This window comes from Thalassophryne amazonica, chromosome 8 (assembly GCF_902500255.1).
Source record: "Thalassophryne amazonica chromosome 8, fThaAma1.1, whole genome shotgun sequence".
In the NCBI taxonomy this organism is placed as follows: domain Eukaryota; kingdom Metazoa; phylum Chordata; class Actinopteri; order Batrachoidiformes; family Batrachoididae; genus Thalassophryne; species Thalassophryne amazonica.
The window spans coordinates 559,790-581,018 of record NC_047110.1 but is presented as its reverse complement, the minus strand read 5'-3'; the positions used below and the strand labels follow the sequence as shown (position 1 = coordinate 581,018).

Genomic DNA, 21,229 nt, shown 5'->3' with positions numbered 1-21,229 from the left:
CTGTGGCGCCGCGTCTGGCCCCACCCCTCAAAACAAACTCCTGCCTCAGAACCCAGAGCCAGCTAGAAGGTGAAGCACAAAAACAAAGTTCTATGGACTGCAGTTCTTTCAGATCACGCCGACTGCACTCAGCTGTTTCAGGTTAACGACAAACCCTTCAAAAGGTAACCGGCAATGAACACAAAAGACTGACAGAACTGATGTTCCATCCAGATAACTACGTATTACTGTGTACAGTATCTCATGGTAAATATTTCAGTAACTGCACTGTAACTGGAAAATGGCTTATTTCCATCATCCCACACAAACTACAACATTTAAGCAAGTACTGAAAAAATACACATCGGAAGGCTGCAACAGAACAAAATGTATATCAGATAAAAACAAGGAATTTCTACAGAGCTGTTCTTGGTATTGTACTGTCTAAAAACATTATCATTCCTGACAGAGTTTTCAGCGAGACATTACATGAAGTCTTTTGGTAACTCAGTATTAAAAAGGAAAATATACTAATTTAAGGAGAAAAGCTGTGTAATTGTACAAATTTTTACATTTTCCAAAAAGTCAAAATGAGAATAAAGTCATAAAGTTAAAATGAAAAGTTATAATGTGTGATGAGAAAATCAACGCTTCAGTTCACTTATGTACTTAAAGGATTCTACTTAAAGTACTGAGCTTATACTGAGAGGTATACAGATATACATGTATAGGAGACAGCCTCAGTATCTTTGGGTTTAGGGCCGGGCGCTACGGACCAACAATCACGTCCTGGGGTGTTAGACCAACTGGCAATACACAATATCTATTGGTATTTTATGTGAAATTGGGTAAATAGTGAGTTTGAACTCAGTGCCACACTTATGATGTCACAAGCACTTCAGTTAAGGAACCTTCCAAATTTTACTTCACTGCTCAACAAACCACAGCTGTGCAAATGTCAAAAATGTAAACATCAAGGGTGTCAGTCAACTTGTCAAGACTCCATCTTCCACTGTTTCATTAGGAACCACATCTTGAACAACGTGGAAGGAGAGAGAGAGAGAGAGAGAGAGAGAGAGAGAGAGAATGCATGAGGAAAAGCAGCTTTTCTTTTCGTAAGGCACAGTACTGCTAAACAAAGCGTGCAACGAGACGTCTTTATGAGGGGTGAAGGCAGGAGCCTATATATAGCATTATATAGCACCAAGGAACAAAGATAAATTGGTATTATGGTGTTATCATATCTACCCACCTCCCTGTAAAACATATCTGCATAACTCAAAGTATGGATGTCCCGCCCAGGCCCTAGGGTTACACTGACAGTGCCACCTGACTGGAAAAATCCCTCAGACAAGTGTACTGTCACTAACTAAAAAGTGGGCAACAAGTATATACTGTAACTACAACCTAAAAATTCACTTAAAATGTACTCACAAGGACACTTTTATAAACTAAAAAAGAAGGAAGTAAAATCGAAGTTGACCTCAATTTATTTATTTTATGAAATAAGCTTTAAGTACTCTCCTTTGGTAAGGGCACGAGGACGTGCGGTCGAGGCCAGGATTCGGACGACATTGACCCATTAATCCAACTACTGCATAAAAGTGCTCAATATTTTTCACAATTACACAAATAATTTCGTTAGACCACACAATCTGGGTTGAGGACTTGCAAACCCAAACATGACAAATTGGGAGGTGATGGTCTAGTGCTTAAGTGTTGGGCTTGAGACCAGAGATTGCTTGGTTCAAACCCCAGTCTGGGCGGAAAAATCACTAAGGGCCCTTGGGCAAGGTCCTTAATGTCCACGTTGCTCCCGGTGCGCAGTGAGCGCCGTGTATGGCAGCACCCCAACATCGGTGTGTGAGTGTGTCTGTGAATGGGTGAATGTGAAGCATTACTGTAAAGCGCTTTGAGCTTCTGATATAGATGGAAATGTGCTACACAAATGCAGTCCAAATAACCCCGATGGAAAGTGAGCGTTCTTCCATAACAAGACCCTGAAGGCAGTCAGGCGTTGCACTGGAGACTCTAGTGTGTACAGGAGAGTCTTCACTGCAGTCCCAACAGATCGCTCTGCTGTACTGTCCCTTTGGACCAGTTACTGTGAGCGGCTGTGGACGTTCTGTCTGCCAGCAGATTGAACTAGTGTCAGGGTTCTTGGTGGATGATCCTCCCGTCAGCAGAAGTGGAGAAACACCTGAAGGTGGATATATTTGTAGGGATCTGTGGTATCAGGACTGAACTCCTTCAGACAGATACTGATGATCCCCGGGCGCCAAAAAAGCGACCTCTGCTCCTAACTGGCAATTAGGATGGGCAAAATGCAGTAAACACATTTCATTGTGCAGGGAACATGTTCCTATGCGCATATGACAATAAACTTCTTTTGAATCCTTCAATGATATTCACTTTGCACAAACTGCCTTTGCTTTTATTTGGGAGACACTTATTCCAACAAACTGGAGGAAAGGCCTTACAGTCCTTCTTTCTGGAAAGAAAGGGATAACTACCTGGATTCCAACACTACAGCAGTGCACTGCTCTCTGTGCCAGGTAAGGTGCTTGCAAAAGTCATTCTCATTCCGAACTTGGAGCTCAGTGACTACAGAAGTTTGGTTTCATGTTCAAGAAGTCCAGGAATGATTACACCCTCACTCTACAAGTACTTATCACATCAGCATGAGCCTCAGTTGCAGCCTCTGATGATTTCTGCAAAGTGCTGGATTCAGTAAATCAGATGTCCACTAAGTTGTTGGACATCATTGTCAACCTCCACTCAGCACTGTGAGAGATGTGCTGAGTGGAGGCAGAGTCTTGGACTCCTTCCAGGGGAATTGTGGAATCTGTCAGCAATGTGTTCTGGTTCCTGTTCCTACTCTGCCCAGTGCCTGAAGGGTCACTCACCTCGACTTTGTGGACAAGTCTATGATTTTTGTGGACTGGATGCTGTGGATGCAACATTCAACAAGCTGAATGAGATGCTGGAGATCCTGGACTTCAGCCACACATTACAGAGCCACACTTATTTTAAATTAGAACTTTGTCCTCCTGTATCTTGTGCAGGTGATGGGATGTGTGACCAGGGAAATGAGCGAGTAACTGGATGGTTGCATGATTGAGGACAGCACCATCATGTGGCAGAAACGCTGCTACTACACGATACACACAAACAGCTGGATGTGAAGATCCGAAGCCCACTGGAACAGACTGGAGAGAGAAGAACCTGGTTCAAGCCAAAGAGCAGGTAGACCAGGGATTCCACTGAAAGACAGTGAGTGGTGGAGCTGGGCAACGACAGAAGGAACCACAGATGGACAGACGGGACACTCCATCCATTTCTTGAACCTGCTTATTATTCCTCTTAAATGTCACCAGGGGGGTTAAGCTGATCCCAGTGGTGATTGGTTGAGAGGCGGGGTTCACCCTGGACAGGCTGTAGACCCAACACACAGACAAGACAGACAGACACATTCACACCTACGGTGAATTTAGACTCAACGGTTCACCTAACCTGTGGGTCTTTGGAAGCGGGAGGAAGACTGGGAGGGAATCCACGCAAACACGGGGAGGAAGGACCGGGCGGGAAGTGAACCTGGGACGTTCTGGCTGTCAGGCAACAGCGGTAACGTTTAAGCCGCAGAGCTGCTGTGGAACTAACCTGTGCAAAGGAACACCAGCACTGACGGTGTGTGTCTGTTAACGTAGGAAACACATCAAATTTAACTGTGTGTCCGTGTGCTGTCCGTGTGCGCTGCACCCCTAAAAACACCATCTCCTTATTCTTAGAGTATTTCCCCTAAATTATGACTTTATTCTCATAACAGTAAAATATTTTTCTTTGAAGATTAAAAGTTGAAATGTTAGAAAATGTCTGCATATTCAAATGGAATTAAAAGTGTCATGTATGACACCGGTAGTAGCTGCTCACTTTCCCAGACGTGGTAAATATCTTCCAAGGCCTCGTAAGTCTTAGAAGTGCCACATTCTGTCTCCTGACTCACAATAAGACGAGTGTGGTGGAAGGCTGAGTAGACGTCTGAAGAGAAGGCACATTTTTAGGCAATCACCAAAGTAAGGGTCGGGTCCTCGGGAAGACAGCTACCAGGATTGTGGCGGGGACCTCTGGTCCGTGCTTCACGTCAGCAGACCCATTCGAGTTAGCTTTGCTGACAGGAAGGAGTGAAGAACAAACACCACCGGCTTTGGACCAGACTGGAGGTCAAACACCTGGAAGGACGCAGAGAATAAATCAATATAAACCAAACCAAGAGCAGTTACACTGCGACCTGCTTCAGCTCTGATATTTTTCTGTGAAGTCAAATTTTGTGTATTCTGGTGAATTTTAATGAGTATGAAGCCCACTGAAACAAATAAAACTCACTTCAATCTGTGAAGTAAAAACACAGTATTGATTATGGGGGTCTGGGGGTGCTCCCAGACCCCCATAATCAATGAGACGCCTGGTAATGCCCAGATGCAGAACCAACAGACTAAAAAACTCTTTTATTCCCACAGCCATTGCTCTCCTAAATAACACCTAAGGACTCACTGTTGCACTTAAATCTACACTGACTTGCACTTTATTTCTTGGTTTTTGTTTTGTATATTTATTCTGCTGTGTTTTTATGAACTTGTATGTTGTGTTTTTATGAATGCAATTTTTTTTGCTGACTGCACCTGAATTGCCCCCATGGGGACTAAATAAATGATCAAATCAAATCCCCCAGAAATTTTTTAAAAGAGCAAGTCAAATTTTGTATATTCTGGTGAATTTTAATGGGTATGAAGCCCTCTGCAAAAGAAAACTCACTTCAAACTGTCAAGTAAAAATTCTTTGTCTTCTGTAGTATTTTGATTTGTTCTAATCCGGTAAATGCACCAAATGGGTGCTTACTGACTGTACAAAATTATGGCCTAAAGCAACTGACAACGTTGTTCTGCTGTGCACAAAGTAACACTGTCACCAGTTTTGAAAACACATGTGCACTGAGAAACTCAAAACTGGCTTATTCACATTTAATCTGTAAAATGCTCTCACTCCTAAAACAAACTAGGGCTGCAACTAACGATTATTTTAGTAATCAGTTAATCTTTTTTTTTGGTGTTTTTTTTTTTTTTTTTTTTTTAACTTACATGTGAGTTTTGCCATTATTTCTTGAAGTGAGTTATTAAAAGGCCTTTATCACGCAACATCAACGTTTGAGCTTGTAATAAAGTTATGATGTTATATTCTCGTCAAAAACATACCTGGAGTAATGTTTTGTTTTATTTTGAGAGCTTTCCATCAGGTTTCCAACAGAAACTATCTCAACCACTGACAACATATTACAGCAAGAGTCCTAAAGTGTAATATGTGATCTTTAATAAGTTATTTTCATGAAAAAAGACAAATGTGCAGTTTACTGCATTTTATTTTTTTCTTGTGTAAAAACACAGCTTAGATGTGGTTTGACCGAAACAAACTGTCATTAAACTTAAACAGTTGTATATAATTCTCATTTTACATTACTTAGTCCACATTTCATTTTATTTTACCTTATGTTTATATTAGTTGTGCATATACTCTGAATAATGTACCGTTAAATTTCACTATCTTTTATTTGGCTAAAAATTACTCGCACCACGGAATGCTAAGTTTAACATTGAAAACACCATAGACATGCTAACGCGTTTGCATCTGTCCCGTTTTTAAGTTATAAAATACAACTACCAACTGTTTTAGAAGACCATAACAGGTCGGTTTAATATAAAAAGGTAAATATTACTCACAGACATATGCTCTTTAGGGTTTTAGCGGGGGAAAATTAAGATAAAGCGACAAACCATGAAGCAGTGAGTCGGATCATTGCTTCATTGGCTCAAAGCAAAGCCACGCCCCACTCTACTTGGGGAGTGTCTGCCAACATTCTCACAAAGACAGGGAGGAGAAGGACCGCAGCTCATGGCAAGCAGTAAACAGAGCGGAGAGGAGTGAAAATTCACACAGTCCACGCTGACACTGCTGCTGCTTTGATTAGCATAGAATGGTTAGGGTTAGGGCGTATGTGTGGTTAAATTTTCCAAATGACGGAAATCCGTCGTGGTGACGGAGAACATTAACCCATGCCCTAAGTATTGAGCTATCTCGAAATCCTTTGCATGCCAGAGAGTTGTTGCAGCCTCTTGCTGCAGCTGATGAAAAGAAATAAAAATTTATATTTTGGTTGTATAATGTTCATTTACAATTGTCATGTGGATTCTCTCTGTGCTGTTTAAACCACTCTGTGGTCACGCAAAGGATTATGGGTTAGGATCTGAGTGTCTGGGCACCTGCAGATGGCAGTGTTCTACGCATTTTGACCCCAGTTATATCAGACAATTGTCTAATCACAACTTGACTTTTGCAAATGGCTTTTTTTTTTTTTTTAACATATAAATGAATGGCATATTTTAAAAAAGCACATTTATATGTAAACCAACACACATCACATTAACGTGTTCATTTTTACACAGAATGAAGGAGTCAACCAATCAGTGTTAGCGGAGGCTCATTTTACCCATAATCCCTTTGGCATCTGTGTGAGTTTGTTACAAAACTTCAGAATTAGTGCATTATTTAAAATGAAAATATATGTGTTTTATTTTAACTCTGACAAATGACAATTGTCATTAATGTAGTTATTCTATCCAGAATAATTAGATTTATAAATCAAAAGCATAAGTCAAAAGTGCTTTATTTTCCAAGACCTCTACCTCATGGCGGAACTGCAGCATGCGGTTAAGCAATAATGACTTTTGTTGTGAGAACCTGATGGTCAGGCTCCTTTTGCTGTGGTAGAGTAAAATACATAGTAAACAGGAGCTTCCAACAGGGGGCACAGCGCACAAAGACAGAAGTGGTGTTTCATTGTTCAGGTTTGTGATCGTGGTGTTAAAACTCAATTTTGAAAAGTTATCAGTTAGCTGCAGCTTCCAATAAATTTTTGGGTGGTCTAACTTTATAAAAGATAACTTTTCAGTTAGCTGACTAACTGTTATCAAAGCTAACTTTTCGATTAGCTGATTAACTGTTATCAAAGCTAACTTTCTGGTTAGCTGTGCCCACCACTGACCAAAAGTAGGCTTTACAGGTTTTCTATGTCAACAACATTTTATTGAGTCTGAAAGTAAATAAATATGAAATTGGTCACTGGATCCTTGGATCTCTGGACAGAAATAAACAAAAGCATTTCCATTCAGACATTATCGGCATGACTGTCTCTCCGTACCTCTGAGCTGAACTCAGACGGCTGCTGGAGTCTGCAGGTCTGCAGCCATACAGTCTTGGGCAGCTGCACGTCAGTGCAGGACACCTCATTTTGGGAAGAAAAAAACGTTTTGATCTATTGCAGTTTATTGTTTGTATTACAACGTTGGAAAGAGGTGTCATTTGATTTAAACAGCGATTCACTTTGAAGTTATTAATTGCGAGTGGTGCAGTGTTTGGAGCAATGGAATGGAGGATGATTCTCGTTTCTTTCTTGCAACAAGACAGTTGTCCCAGTTAGTCACTTTAATCCGCACAAAATTGACTCACGATTGACATATTTTAATGGCTTTGAGAGGAGTTAAGAAGCAGAGTTGCCGCTTTTGAAGAGGAGCGAAGCAAAGAAAATACTAAAAATATATGTATTTTCTTTTGCACATTTTCACCTTTTCTTTGCCTTTATTCCAGTCTGACATCACAACCTACGTGTTTGTTTGGTAAGATAACTAACCCCAAGAGCCTTTATCATTTTCATATTTTTGGCTTCCCTCACCCTGACTGACCTGATTTTGAAGCTGGAACCCCAAACAGACCCGGTTATGCCCTAGCATAGACACAGCTTAAAAAATAAAATAGCTTCACAGAAAAAAAAAGTGTGTGTGTGTGTGTCATCCATTCCACTGCATGCAGAACTGTGGTAAAGGTAAGGCACAGAGTCATACTGATTAAAACATTTTAGTTGTTAAAAATAGTCATTATTATTAGCATATTCACAAAAATGTTTAACATATCTTCAAAAATAGACCTTTACTTGTGGCATCCAGAGGTACTGGTGGTCATCTCAGGGGACTTTAATCGCATCACCCTGGATTCCTCGCTGTCAGTAATGCATCAGTATGTGGACTGTCCCACACGCGGCGACAATATGATTGATCTGCTGTATGTTAACGTTAAAGATGTCTATTAGGCCACGCCCCTCCCCCCTCTCGGCAAATCGGATCACATCTTGATTTCCCTACAGCCTTCGTATAAACCTCTTGTGAAGAGGCAACCCGTAACAACGTGGACTGTGAAGAGGTGGACACCGGAGGCAGAGGAAAAGCTCAGAGACTTTTGACAGCACTGACTGGTGCATGCTGCTTGAACAGTGTGGAGAGGACATCGAAGGAGCTACTCAGTGTCTGTCAGATGATGTGAATTTCTGTATGGACATTGTTGTGCCCATCAAAACAGTGAACTCTTTTGCAAATAATAAACCCTGGATCACAGGGGAGGTGAAGGGGTTTTGAACAAGAAAAAGAGAGCGTTCAAAACAAAGGATAAGGAGGCGATGAAAAGGGTGCAGAAGGAAGTGAAGGGCTGCTTAAAGACAGCTAAAATGAGCTACTGTCAGGGACTGGGCCAGGTCAGGGCGCTGAGCCCTTGTTTTTCCCCTTTTCATGGTCTCCTATCTGCTGCGGCCTTGATTTATTAGTAATTATTTTCATCATGTTTTATTCTGCCATGTTTTTCTTGTCACTTTGTTCTTGTTACGATTCACTAAATGGTAAATGGACTGCATTTATATCACACTTTTCCATTTGCATCAGTCGCTCAAAGCGCTTTACAATTATGCCTCACATTCACCCCGATGTCAGGGTGCTGCCATACAAGGTGCTCACTACCGGGAGCAATAGGGGATTAAAGGCCTTGCCCAAGGGCCCTTAGTGATTTTCCAGTCAGGCGGGGATTTGAACCCATGATCTTCTCAAGCCCAACACCTTAACCACTAGACCACCACCTCCTCCACTAGTTATATTATTTCCATAATATGGTTATTCTCAGTTCTGTTTTGATTTGTCACTTTCATCATGTGTTTATTCTACATTCTAATTTTGCTTTGTCACTTTCTTTCCTTGTTACTTTTATATTCTGACCATGTCTCAGTTCCATCCTTTAATCTGTGTTTTCATGGCTGATCATTTAGTTATCGTTTGCCTATTTTTGCTCTTCTCTTTTCTGTTTGCACCTGGTCAGGTTTTGTTTCTTTTCTACTTAGAGTTTATGTCTGCCTGTTCCAGTTTAGTTCTGTCATGGTGTTTAATTTATTATTATTCTCTGAGCAGTTTTATCTAGTTTATCTCAGGTGTGCTTTTCTGTCATGTTAAGTCTGTCTCACCAGTTCATCTTTCGTTTAGTTCTCATGTTCATGTCTGATTCCTGTTCTCTGTAATATGATTCAGTTGTAGCTCAGTTTTGTTTTTGCCTCTTGTTCCCACTTCACATCCTGCACCTGCTTCCATGTCCCCGTCTCACGCCCAGTTATTTATGTTCACTTCACGTCCTGCACCTGTCATGTTGTTCTCTCACTTTAACTCTGTCTGCTTTGTGTTCTTCTCTCACTCATGCTCTGTGCACCTGTTCACATATCTTAGTCTTTTCTTCACTCCACCTTGTGTTGTCCTCCCTCACTTTCTTGCACAAAGTAGTATCTTCGTTCGCTAGCCACACCCCCTTCTTGATTGTTCCTCATGTGCACCTTGTTAACTCCTGTCTTATTAAACTCCACCCAGCCACCACACTCTTGCTCGTTTGTTGTCTTTGTACACTTACCAGCTCTGTATCAAGTACTGTTTTTGATTTGCCGTGAATCCTGATCCTGCTTTGTGTTTTTTGACTGCGCCTTTTGCCTTGCCCATAATGTCTGTGTCTGCTCGTGCCTTTGAACCCTGCTTGCCCATGACTGCGTTTTTGCCTGACCCTGTTTGTGCTTCTGCCTCGCCGACTGATCACCTGTGTACCGAACCAGAGCCTGAATTAAAGACTATGATTTCTTCTACAGCCAAGCCTAGTCTGAGAGTTTGCATTTTGGGTCCAAACACTTCGCTGTGCCTGATAGCTACAAGGAGAAGGATGAGGGGAAACTGAGAGAAAACAACATCAGAGAAGTGTGGGAAGGAATGAAAACAATCATAGGGTGCAAAAAGGTGGCTGGGTTGGTTAGGGAGAGTGTAGAGAGAGCTGCTGAACTGAACGCATTTTTCAACAGGTTCGGTGATGCCCCTGTTGTTCTCCCTGTTTCCAATGCTGGCACTGACCAGCCCATCACTGTGTCCTCCCCACGACTAGTTCTCACATCCCTTCCTATGGGGAGGCCATTTACCCCTGTGTGTACGTTAAGCTGGTGAACAGTTTTATGGCAGAGCCGATCATGAAATCTGAAATTTATTTCCATTCGGGCTATTCAGGTTTCAAGTCCCGCAAAATCTCACAAAACTTCAGAGAGTTCACCGATCTGCGAGATATCAGTAACTTTGAGAAATGCACTGAGACGCTCTGATCTGGCTGCAATTTAACCGCTGCACACGGACAACAGCATCAACATCACAACATAAAACCTGTTGTATATTGTGCTTAAAACTCACGAGAAGCTCAGGTTGTTTCTCTGTTATTTTCAATGGGAATCACCGTGAGCCGTGATCGCTTCCTGTTCGTGTTGTTCTGGGGGAAAGTGGAGTTTGGTCTTTAATGTCCTGCTTATTGTCCTTTACAGCACTGTTTGTCCTCTTTGTTCCAGAGTAACATATACAGGTAGTGTTCAGAATAATAGTAGTGCTGTGTGACTAAAAAGATTAATCCAGGTTTTGAGTTACTTGACTAATCATTTCAGCTCTATCTCCATCATCAGAATCCTCACTGTCTGGTTCAAACTGACGATGCACTGCGTGCTCCGTCTTGCTCCAATAAAAAAAAAAAAAAAAAAAAAAAAAATTGAAGCGCTTGTTCAACTCAAATATATATACAGTAATGTTCAGAATAATAGTAGTACTATGTGACTAAAAAGATTAATCCAGGTTTTGAGTATATTTCTTATTGTTTCATGGGAAACAAGGTACCAATAGATTCAGTAGATTCTCACAAATCCAACAAGACCAAGCATTCATGATATGCACACTCTTAAGACTATGAAATTGGGCTATTAGTAAAAAAAAAGTAGAAAAGGGGGTGTTCACAGTAATAGTAGCATCTGCTGTTGACGCTACAAACTCAAAACTATTATGTTCAAACTGCTTTTTTAACAATCCTGTGAATCACTAAACTAGTATTTAGTTGTATAACCACAGTTTTTCATGATTTCTTCATATCTGCGAAGCATTAATTTTGTTGGTTTGGAACCAAGATTTTGCTGGTTTACTAGTGTGCTTGGGTTCATTGTCTTGTTGAAACACCCATTTCAAGGGCATGTCCTCTTCAGCATAAGGCAACATGACCCCATTTACTACTCCCCATATATATATATATATGGAGGCATGTATGTATGTTTAATTTTGTTTTTCTTCCAAATAAAAAAAAAATAAATAAAAAAAAAAAAAAGGAAAAAACAGTTTTCATTAAATTTACACTTCTACTCTGAACGATTTGTTGGTTCAGCTGTCCTGCCCTGTGTGGCGTTATGAGAGGCTTCTACTGAACTATAAAAAATAGAAATAATTTAAATATCAAAAGAAAATATTTCCTACTGTCCATGTCTTGGATGGAGCTGCACCTCAAATAGAGAGAAAAAACCTATCAAGCATCAGAAAGACAACAAATACAGTATAATTTGTCAGCATTAAACAACAAGAAAAACAGAAGAAATACTAAGGTGATCACCGGCCACTAGCCCTAAGCTTCACTAAAAGACCCAGAATTTAGATAAAGTTGAGACCACTGCACGCTCCGTTTACTAATAAAATGAATTTAAAAGGGTAGAAAGCATAGGAACATACTATGCCAGTATGCTAGCCATATGAAAGGTGCCAAGTCAGGAGTAGGGTGGTGCCAGTCCGTGGACAATTTTATAGACTAGTAACAGAACCTTAAAATCTGATCTCACTGGGACAAGAAGCCAGTGAAGAGACACCAAAATGGGTGTAATGTGGTCAAACTTTCTGCTTCCTGTCAAAAATCTGGCAGCAGCATTTTGAACCAGTTGGAGAGCCCTAATGCTGGACTGCAGTAAACCAGAAAATAGAACATTGCAGTAGTCCAATCTAGAAGAGATAAACGCACGGATCAGGGTCTCAGCATCAACCAGAGACAGGATGGGACGAATCTTCACTATATTTCACACATGGAAGAAAGTAGTCCTCATAATATCCTTTTCTCTCAAAGATTCTTGAGAGGGTAGTTGTAAAACAGCTAACTGATCACCTGCAGAGGAATGGTCTATTTGAAGAGTTTCAGTCAGGTTTTAGAATTCATCATAGTACAGAAACAGCATTAGTGAAGGTTACAAATGATCTTCTTATGGCTTCGGACAGTGGACTTATCTCTGTGCTTGTTCTGTTAGACCTCAGTGCTGCTTTTGATACTGTTGACCATAAAATTTTATTACAGAGATTAGAGCATGTCATAGGTATTAAAGGCACTGCGCTGCGGTGGTTTGAATCATATTTGTCTAATAGATTACAGTTTGTTCATGTAAATGGGGAATCTTCTTCACAGACTAAAGTTAATTATGGAGTTCCACAAGGTTCTGTGCTAGGACCAATTTTATTCACTTTATACATGCTTCCCTTAGGCAGTATTATTAGACGGTATTGCTTAAATTTTCATTGTTACGCAGATGATACCCAGCTTTATCTATCCATGAAGCCAGAGGATACACACCAATTAGCTAAACTGCAGGATTGTCTTACAGACAGAAAGACATGGATGACCTCTAATTTTCTGCTTTTAAACTCAGATAAAACTGAAGTTATTGTACTTGGCCCCACAAATCTTAGAAACATGGTGTCTAACCAGATCCTTACTCTGGATGGCATTACCCTGACCTCTAGTAATACTGTGAGAAATCTTGGAGTCATTTTTGATCAGGATATGTCATTCAAAGCGCATATTAAACAAATATGTAGGACTGCCTTTTTGCATTTACGCAATATCTCTAAAATCAGAAAGGTCTTGTCTCAGAGTGATGCTGAAAAACTAATTCATGCATTTATTTCCTCTAGGCTGGACTATTGTAATTCATTATTATCAGGTTGTCCTAAAAGCTCCCTAAAAAGCCTTCAGTTAATTCAAAATGCTGCAGCTAGAGTACTGACGGGGACTAGCAGGAGAGAGCATATCTCACCCATATTGGCCTCTCTTCATTGGCTTCCTGTTAATTCTAGAATAGAATTTAAAATTCTTCTTCTTACTTATAAGGTTTTGAATAATCAGGTCCCATCTTATCTTAGGGACCTCGTAGTACCATATTACCCCATTAGAGCGCTTCGCTCTCAGACTGCAGGCTTACTTGTAGTTCCTAGGGTTTGTAAGACAGCTTTCAGGCTCCTCTCCTGTGGAACCAGCTCCCAATTCAGATCAGGGAGACAGATACCCTCTCTACTTTTAAGATTAGGCTTAAAACTTTCCTTTTCGCTAAGGCTTATAGTTAGGGCTGGATCAGGTGACCCTGGACCATCCCTTGGTTATGCTGCTTTAGACGTAGACTGTGGGGGGGTTCCCATGATGCACTGTTTCTTTCTCTTTTTGCTCTGTATGCACCACTCTGCATTTAATCATTAGTGATCAATCTCTGCCCCCCTCCACAGCATGTCTTTTTCCTGGTTCTTTCCCTCAGCCCCAACCAGTCTCAGCAGAAGACTGCCCCTCCCTGAGCCTGGTTCTGCTGGAGGTTTCTTCCTGTTAAAAGGGAGTTTTTCCTTCCCACTGTAGCCAAGTGCTTGCTCATAGGGGGTCGTTTTGACCGTTGGGGTTTTTCATAATTATTGTATGGCTTTGCCTTACAATATAAAGCGCCTTGGGGCAACTGTTTGTTGTGATTTGGCGCTATATAAAAAAAAAGTTGATTGATTGAATATCTCTAATGTGGACTGGGACCAAAGGTTATCCCAGCAGAGTAAATTTTACTCTGCAAGATTTACTGTGTCATGTGATTATTAACCATCAGACGACTATGTAAAACCTCTTAAATCATTCTAAAGTCAGTTTTAAGCAGAAAAGAGGCGGCGATCTGTTAATCGCTGCTAATGCTCTGACAGGACACGTGTGCAGTGAAGACAGGGAGACAGATCAGACTGCGACACCAGGTTCACACATGTGCAGATCACTCAGCCTAGGAGAGTGCTGAGCCCCTGACACCGGTATACTACCATACCATACCATCTACCATATGTTACAGTCACAAACAGCACTCAACACTTTACTGTGCAAAAAAGAAGCCCCATGTTAACCTTGTCCAGGTGCAGCGTTGACTTCTCTGGGCTCATAGGCATCTGGGTTGGGCCGTCTCACCGTGGACACGTGTATTCTGATCAGACAAATCAGTACTCAAGATATTTTTTGGGAGATATGGACCCCATGTCAGCAACAAGTCCAAAAGCCAGGTGTTGGGTGTTGGGGGGTTTGGCTGGATATTTTTGTGTTGTTTTCTTTTCTTTGCTCTCCAGGTGGTATGCAAACTGGTTTTTGTCTGTGGAGAAGGTGCTGGCAGAAGAGTCCTTCACCCTCATCAGCATTATTGGCTGCACTTGTGGAGGATGTTCACGTGCAGGCCTAATGACTCGTAGCACCTGTGGATGATGCTCACGTGCAGACTTAAAGACTTTCAGCTGAAGCAGATAATGAGATGGCGTTCTGCATTTAAGCCATGAGTGATTCAAGCAGAATTGCCGGGAACTCGACCTTGTGACGTTCGTTTGTGAGACGCTGAGGACCGCGCCAGGGTTTGACACATCGTGCCTGTGAAGGAGGACGGGTGAGGGACACATGCTGTCAGCACACATCAGAGGTGATTATTGTCTGAATGATCGTTAATAGTAATTTGGCATTGTTATGCAGTATATTTGAACATTGATGAGAATTGTGCAGTTTGCTTCTCACTGCCGTGGCGTACGGACTGATGATCCTCCACCTGTTGTGAGAAGCTGCTCATTTACATAAAGCTTAAATTCAGACCTGAATGTGTTGCTGATAGTGTGTGCCTCTGAAGGATATTTGCTGTAGCTCTGTTGACTTACCTCACCTTTTCCATCCTTCACAGAGTCAGTTTGTCGTGTCCACCTGGGGGGTGTTTGGCGGTGAATCTGAGTCCAGAAGCGCCGAGGCTTCAATCCTTTTGGGCGCTGGAGAGCGCGCTGTCCTTCACTCCACCAGACAAACTAAATATTTATGTTGTACACTAATTATTGCACTGAGGGGAAATAAAATCGTTTTTGTTTGTGGAACCGCTTTCTGGTTATTTAGCGCTGGGTTCGGTCAGACGTTGGTCCGCTCCTCAACCTGCGTCTGCACATAACAGCCAGGATTCTGTCATGGTCTGGGCCGTTGTGTCAGTGCCCTTGTCAAAGGTCACTTAAGCCTGGGTCCCACCGAATAATGAAGGATGAATAATGAGCCACGCAGCATGTTTTCTTTGCTACCAGAGGGTTTCTTCAACTTTCGTGGGAGTTTTGTGGTTCTGAGTGGCTCTTAGAGACATTATCTTCAGTTAACAAGGCTCCTCTCTGAGCGTGGTGCTAATTTCAAGAAGTTCAAAATTTAGCAACAACAGCGTGGCGCAGTTTGTGTACGTGTTACTGCGGTGGCTTACAGGCATTTACGTGGTGCTTACGAGGCTGCTAAAAGCCCATTATCCCTGCGCCTGGCAGCTACACAGGACCTGAGAGACTGTTTTTGGAGCAACTGGCCTCTTGCACACACAATTCCACCTGCTCTGTGCGCTGGACTCTATATAAAATAATTATTTTGTAGCAGATTAATCATTTTCTGCCAAACCTTGGATGCTGAAAACACCTCTAATCACTTCTGGAATCACAGAGGACTGTTTCATCTGGATGCTTTTTTCCTCTGTTTCCTGCTCCATGTGGAACTTAAGGTAACTATTTTTAATGTTTTTTTTATAGCTTGATAAAACAGCTCCTAGCTGTAAAAGTATGTCTGTTGTATGTTGATGTCTGTTGTATTTAATATCTTGTTAATGGATCACGAGCTCCACTGTGTGTGCGCACTGACACAGTGACTCATCATCATGCTTCAAACGAGCATTTAGGCAGAACACCAGCTCACAAAAGAGTGATTTTTCAGTCAATAATGGACGAACACAAAATTAAAATTTGGGTGACTGCATGAAAGTGCATGTGTGTTTAAAGCCGTGGAAGATAACTTCAGTGAAGCTGCTAAAAGCAGAGCAGAAGCTGTGCACGCAAAAGAGCGATTTTGAAGACATAACACAAAGTTAAAAGTTGTATCACGGTGACTTGTAAGCTGTGGAAGAAATATATATATATATATATATATATATATATATATATATATATATATATATATATATATATATATATATATATTCTTTTTTTGAAAATGATCCACAGGTATATAAAATTAAAGCGGACACCTCATTCTGTATGCAGAACGGCACCACATGCAAAAGAGCGCTTTTGCAGAAATAAACAAACACAAAGTTAAAAATGGAATCACGGTGTAAAAATGAATGTGTTTAAAGCCAGGGAAAAAATAAAGCCAGCAAGCCATGGATGGAAAGGAAGCCACTCAGAAAGAGCACAGAGGCGGCTCTCCATGAAAGGACAACAGCAGCGCGCGCGCAAAAGAGCAATTTTGCGGAAATAAAGGGACGAACGAAGTTTTGTGTGTTTAAAGCTGCAGAAAAAAAGCCAGAGAGCCGCAAGGCAGCGAGGAGCACAGAGGTGGCTCTCCAGGAACCCATGGTTCGGTTCTAGCTGGTCTGGTGCATTACAGGTGCAACTGTGAACTGTGCTGGAGTGTCTATTTTTGGACTGCGTTTAAAAAAATGGGACATCTTTAAATGCTGCTGTGAATCAGTGAATTGAAACCCACATTTTAAAGGGACCAGGTGTGGGAGGGCTGGAGGTTTGGACCAAACCCATCATGACTAAACGTGTGCCAACCTGGCGTTATCATGGCGCTATCATGGCACTACGTGGCTAAGTGTGGCTGATGCGAGCCATTCGAGGCTCTAATGACTGGTTGGTCGTGGCTCACTGGAGGTTGCTATGTGGCACATGCGGGGTACAGAGAGGCACATAGAGGCACCTTCATAGCAGATACGTGGCAGATGAAAACATGGGTCATTCTTCGAATAATCGCTGACACACCCATGCGTGGCTCCTTCTTCATCCTTCATTATTTGGTGGGACCCAGGCATTACAGCGTTTGTCTGATGGCAGCATGAATGAAGAAGTGTACACTGAGAAGAACAACATATGCTGCCTTTAACATGGCATTTTTCCTGGAAAAATCCAGGCATTTCTCAACAAGACAATGCAAAATCTCATTCTGCGCACATTGTAAGAGCACAGCTGCGGAAGAAGAGGGCACAGGTACCGGACTATCCCGCCTGCAGTCCTGACCTGTACCCAATACAGAATATGTGGAGAATTTTGGAATGATGGCCCCCTACTGTTGCACACCTTAAGACGTGTTTGCAGCAAGAATGGGACCCAATAACACCTGAACGACTTCATCCCTTGGCGTCCTCAACGCCAAAATGTTGATCAAATGTTGGGAGAAGGAATGGCAACATTACAAAGTGGTAAATGCTTCAGCGACCCGCCTTTTTAAGGAATGTGTTGCAGGCCTTGTGTTAGTGATAAGAACACTTGATTCCTGAAAAGTGTTATGAACTATTCTCTTGTTTATTCACCAGCTGTCCACTGGCACAGCAACGAGAAAGAAACAACTCAACAGTTTGTCAAAGTGAACTGCAGATGGTCTTGTGTTGTAGAGCCAATGTCCTGGAGCCGACTGTTGTGGAGTATGCCCTCTAGAAGTAAGAAACCAGTACAAGATGAGGCATCGCTCCATCCCCAATCATACTGAAGTGCCAGATTCATGTTCACACACAACACCTACTGCAGCCGAAGATGAACTGTTTTCCAGTTCAAGGACAAATGTTAAAACAAGTAGATGTTGGCTTTGTAATTTTGTGTTAAAGCCTGCAAGTTACAACAAGAACTTGTATTTTGAAGAAATCTCATTTGTGCACCCACTGCATGGAAGTATTTCAATTTGCAATTATACCTGAACTGATAGACCAAAAAAACAAATAAACAAACAAACAAAAAAAAACAACAAACAGACATTAAGTCAAAAAACACTTTCAAATGACGAGCGTGAGAATCGTTGGCAACAGTTCTGCTGCAGAACAGAACTTTTGTTTTTTGTTTACTTATTTTTAAAAATATACTTCTGCTCTATAAAACATTTTTTTATTTGTTTTGTGGTTATTTATTAAATGATTTTTTTCACAATATGTGGAATAATTTGCGTACTCTTATTTCAATGTACATATTTATATGAATCAATATTTGAAAAAACAACATCAAAAAAGAACCCTGCTGTGAGACCAGGTGATTTACACTCACTGTGGAAGGTCCACTGAGATGTTCTTCAGTTCTGTTCAGAGGACTTTCAGAAAAACGTTTGCTGCATCTTCACTGCTGTGCTTTTTTTCAGCGTACAAATCATAAGTGAGTCGTTAGCTGTTTCTTAGAAACACTAAACAAGGACCTCCTCAAGTCGTGCATGTCCTCGTCAGGGCTCCAACTTGTGTGTGTTCACTTTACTCCTGTGTTCACAGAGTAAGGTCTAACCTTCCCAACCCCCAGAGCAAGCACACAGGTGACAGTGGTAAGAAAAAAACAAAAAACCCCTACATCTGGTGTTAGTGAGGAAGAAACCTCAAGCAGACCAGACTTAAAGGGGTGACCCACTGCTTGGGTCACTGCTTTTGTTTGCTGTGTGCCATAAGGTTCCCTGCTTTTGTTTGTGTGCGTGAGCCAGAGCGTTCACTGCTTTTGTTTGTGCCAGAGCATTCACTGCTTTTGTTTGTGCCAGAGCGTTCACTGCTTTTGTTTGTGCCAGAGCGTTCACTGCTTTTGTGTGAGCCAGAGCGTTCACTGCTTTTGTTTGTGCCAGAGCGTTCACTGCTTTTGTTTGTGCCAGAGCGTTCACTGCTTTTGTTTGTGCCAGAGCGTTCACTGCTTTTGTTTGTGCCAGAGCGTTCACTGCTTTTGTTTGTGCCAGAGCGTTCACTGCTTTTGTTTGTGCCAGAGCGTTCACTGCTTTTGTGTGAGCCAGAGCGTTCACTGCTTTTGTTTCTGCCAGAGCGTTCACTGCTTTTGTTTGCGCCAGAGCGTTCACTGCTTTTGTTTGCGCCAGAGCGTTCACTGCTTTTGTTTGCGCCAGAGCGTTCACTGCTTTTGTTTGCGCCAGAGCGTTCACTGCTTTTGTTTGCGCCAGAGCGTTCACTGCTTTTGTTTGCGCCAGAGCGTTCACTGCTTTTGTTTGCGCCAGAGCGTTCACTGCTTTTGTTTGCGCCAGAGCGTTCACTGCTTTTGTTTGCGCCAGAGCGTTCACTGCTTTTGTTTGCGCCAGAGCGTTCACTGCTTTTGTTTGCGCCAGAGCGTTCACTGCTTTTGTTTGCGCCAGAGCGTTCACTGCTTTTGTTTGCGCCAGAGCGTTCACTGCTTTTGTTTGCATGTGTGCGCGCCAGAGCGTTCACCGCTTTTGTTTGTGCCACAGTGTTCACTGCTTTTGTTTGCGTGTGTGAGCCAGAGCATTCACTGCTTTTGTTTGTGCCAGAGCGTTCACTGCTTTTGTTTGTGCCACAGTGTTCAATGCTTTTGTTTGCGTGTGTGCGCGCCAGAGCGTTCAATGCTTTTGTTTGTGCCAGAGCGTTCACTGCTTTTGTTTGTGCCAGAGCGTTCACTGCTTTTGTTTGTGCCAGAGCATTCACTGCTTTTGTTTGTGCCACAGTGTTCACTGCTTTTGTTTGCGTGTGTGAGCCAGAGCATTCACTGCTTTTGTTTGTGCCAGAGCATTCACTGCTTTTGTTTGCATGTGTGCACGCCAGAGCGTTCACTGCTTGTTTGTGCCAGAGTGTTCATTGCTTTTGTTTGCATGTGTGTGCGCCAGAGCGTTCACTGCTTTTGTTTGTGCCAGAGCATTCACTGCTTTTGTTTGCATGTGTTTGCGCCAGAGCATTCACTGCTTTTGTTTGCATGTGTGTGCACCAGAGCGTTCACTGCTTTTGTTTGTGCCAGAGCATTCACTGCTTTTGTTTGTGCCAGAGCATTCACTGCTTTTGTTTGTGCCAGAGCATTCACTGCTTTTGTTTGTGCCAGAGCATTCACTGCTTTTGTTTGCTGTGTGCCATAATGTTCCCTGCTTTTGTTTGCGCAAGTGTGCGCCAGAGTCTTCGCTGCTTTTGTATGTATTTAAACATTAAAGATGTCTAAAGAACAACACACTGTCGCCTGTGTTCTTGCTCTGAGGGATGGTAAGGTTAGACCTTACTTGTGTGAAGCGCCTTGAGGCAGTTTTGTTGTGATTTGGCGCTATATGAGTAAACTAAATTGAGTGTAACGTACCATTTCTCCCTCTGGCCCTCCAAAGTCCAGGTAAAGGTTGCGGATTCCATCGTCGGCAGACATTTTGAGCTTTTCAAATGGGTACCGGTACAGCACTGCGCCCTCTGCAGGGTCGGCGGACTCTCGCGTCACGGTGAAGCCCTTCTCATAATGCAGCGTCACACGAACGTCCTGCCTGTTCAACGTGCAACCTGAAGAGGAGTCGAGGAAAGAACTGAGTGAGTGGAAAGGACTGGGTGCCAAGATTTCCAAGAATGGTTTCCGTGGACACCAGAAGTTTTCCACGTGCAGTACAAAAAGTTAACAATTGTTTCACCACTTGTACAGGACACATTCAGATGCTCATGTGATCGTCTGAAGTGCTTAAAGTCTGGAACTTTAATAACTGACTCGTCATGTGTTAAATGCAAACGCAACGTCTTCCTGGTAATGTTGGATGCAGATGTTAACACCCCCCCCCCTCCCAAAAACAAATAAACAAACAAACAAACAAAAACATCTGAGTTCAAAATCACAGCTGACTTCATCAGTGGCTTGTGATCCATCAGAATCCTGGAAAACCACTCACTGTCATCTGGCTCCTTTCACTTCTCCTCAGTGGCCACTAGATGTCACAACTCCTCATGGCCCCTCAGAGGACCACGGAG

General features: G+C 42.2%; 1 protein-coding gene across 3 annotated transcripts in view; it reads right to left on the bottom strand.

Annotated features, from left to right (window-relative positions):
• Nucleotides 1-348: 348 nt before the first annotated feature.
• The window catches only part of sntb2 (syntrophin, beta 2), a 93,509-nt gene continuing 72,628 nt past the window's right edge, over nt 349-21,229 (bottom strand). For all 3 annotated transcript variants that reach the window (XM_034175654.1, XM_034175656.1, XM_034175655.1), the window contains exons 6-7: nt 20,583-20,773; nt 349-4,208 (exon numbers count right to left, since the gene is read on the bottom strand). In XM_034175654.1, coding sequence (XP_034031545.1) covers nt 4,116-4,208; nt 20,583-20,773 — 284 coding nt within the window. In that variant the 3' untranslated portion in view covers nt 349-4,115. The remainder of the gene's footprint in view (nt 4,209-20,582; nt 20,774-21,229) is intronic.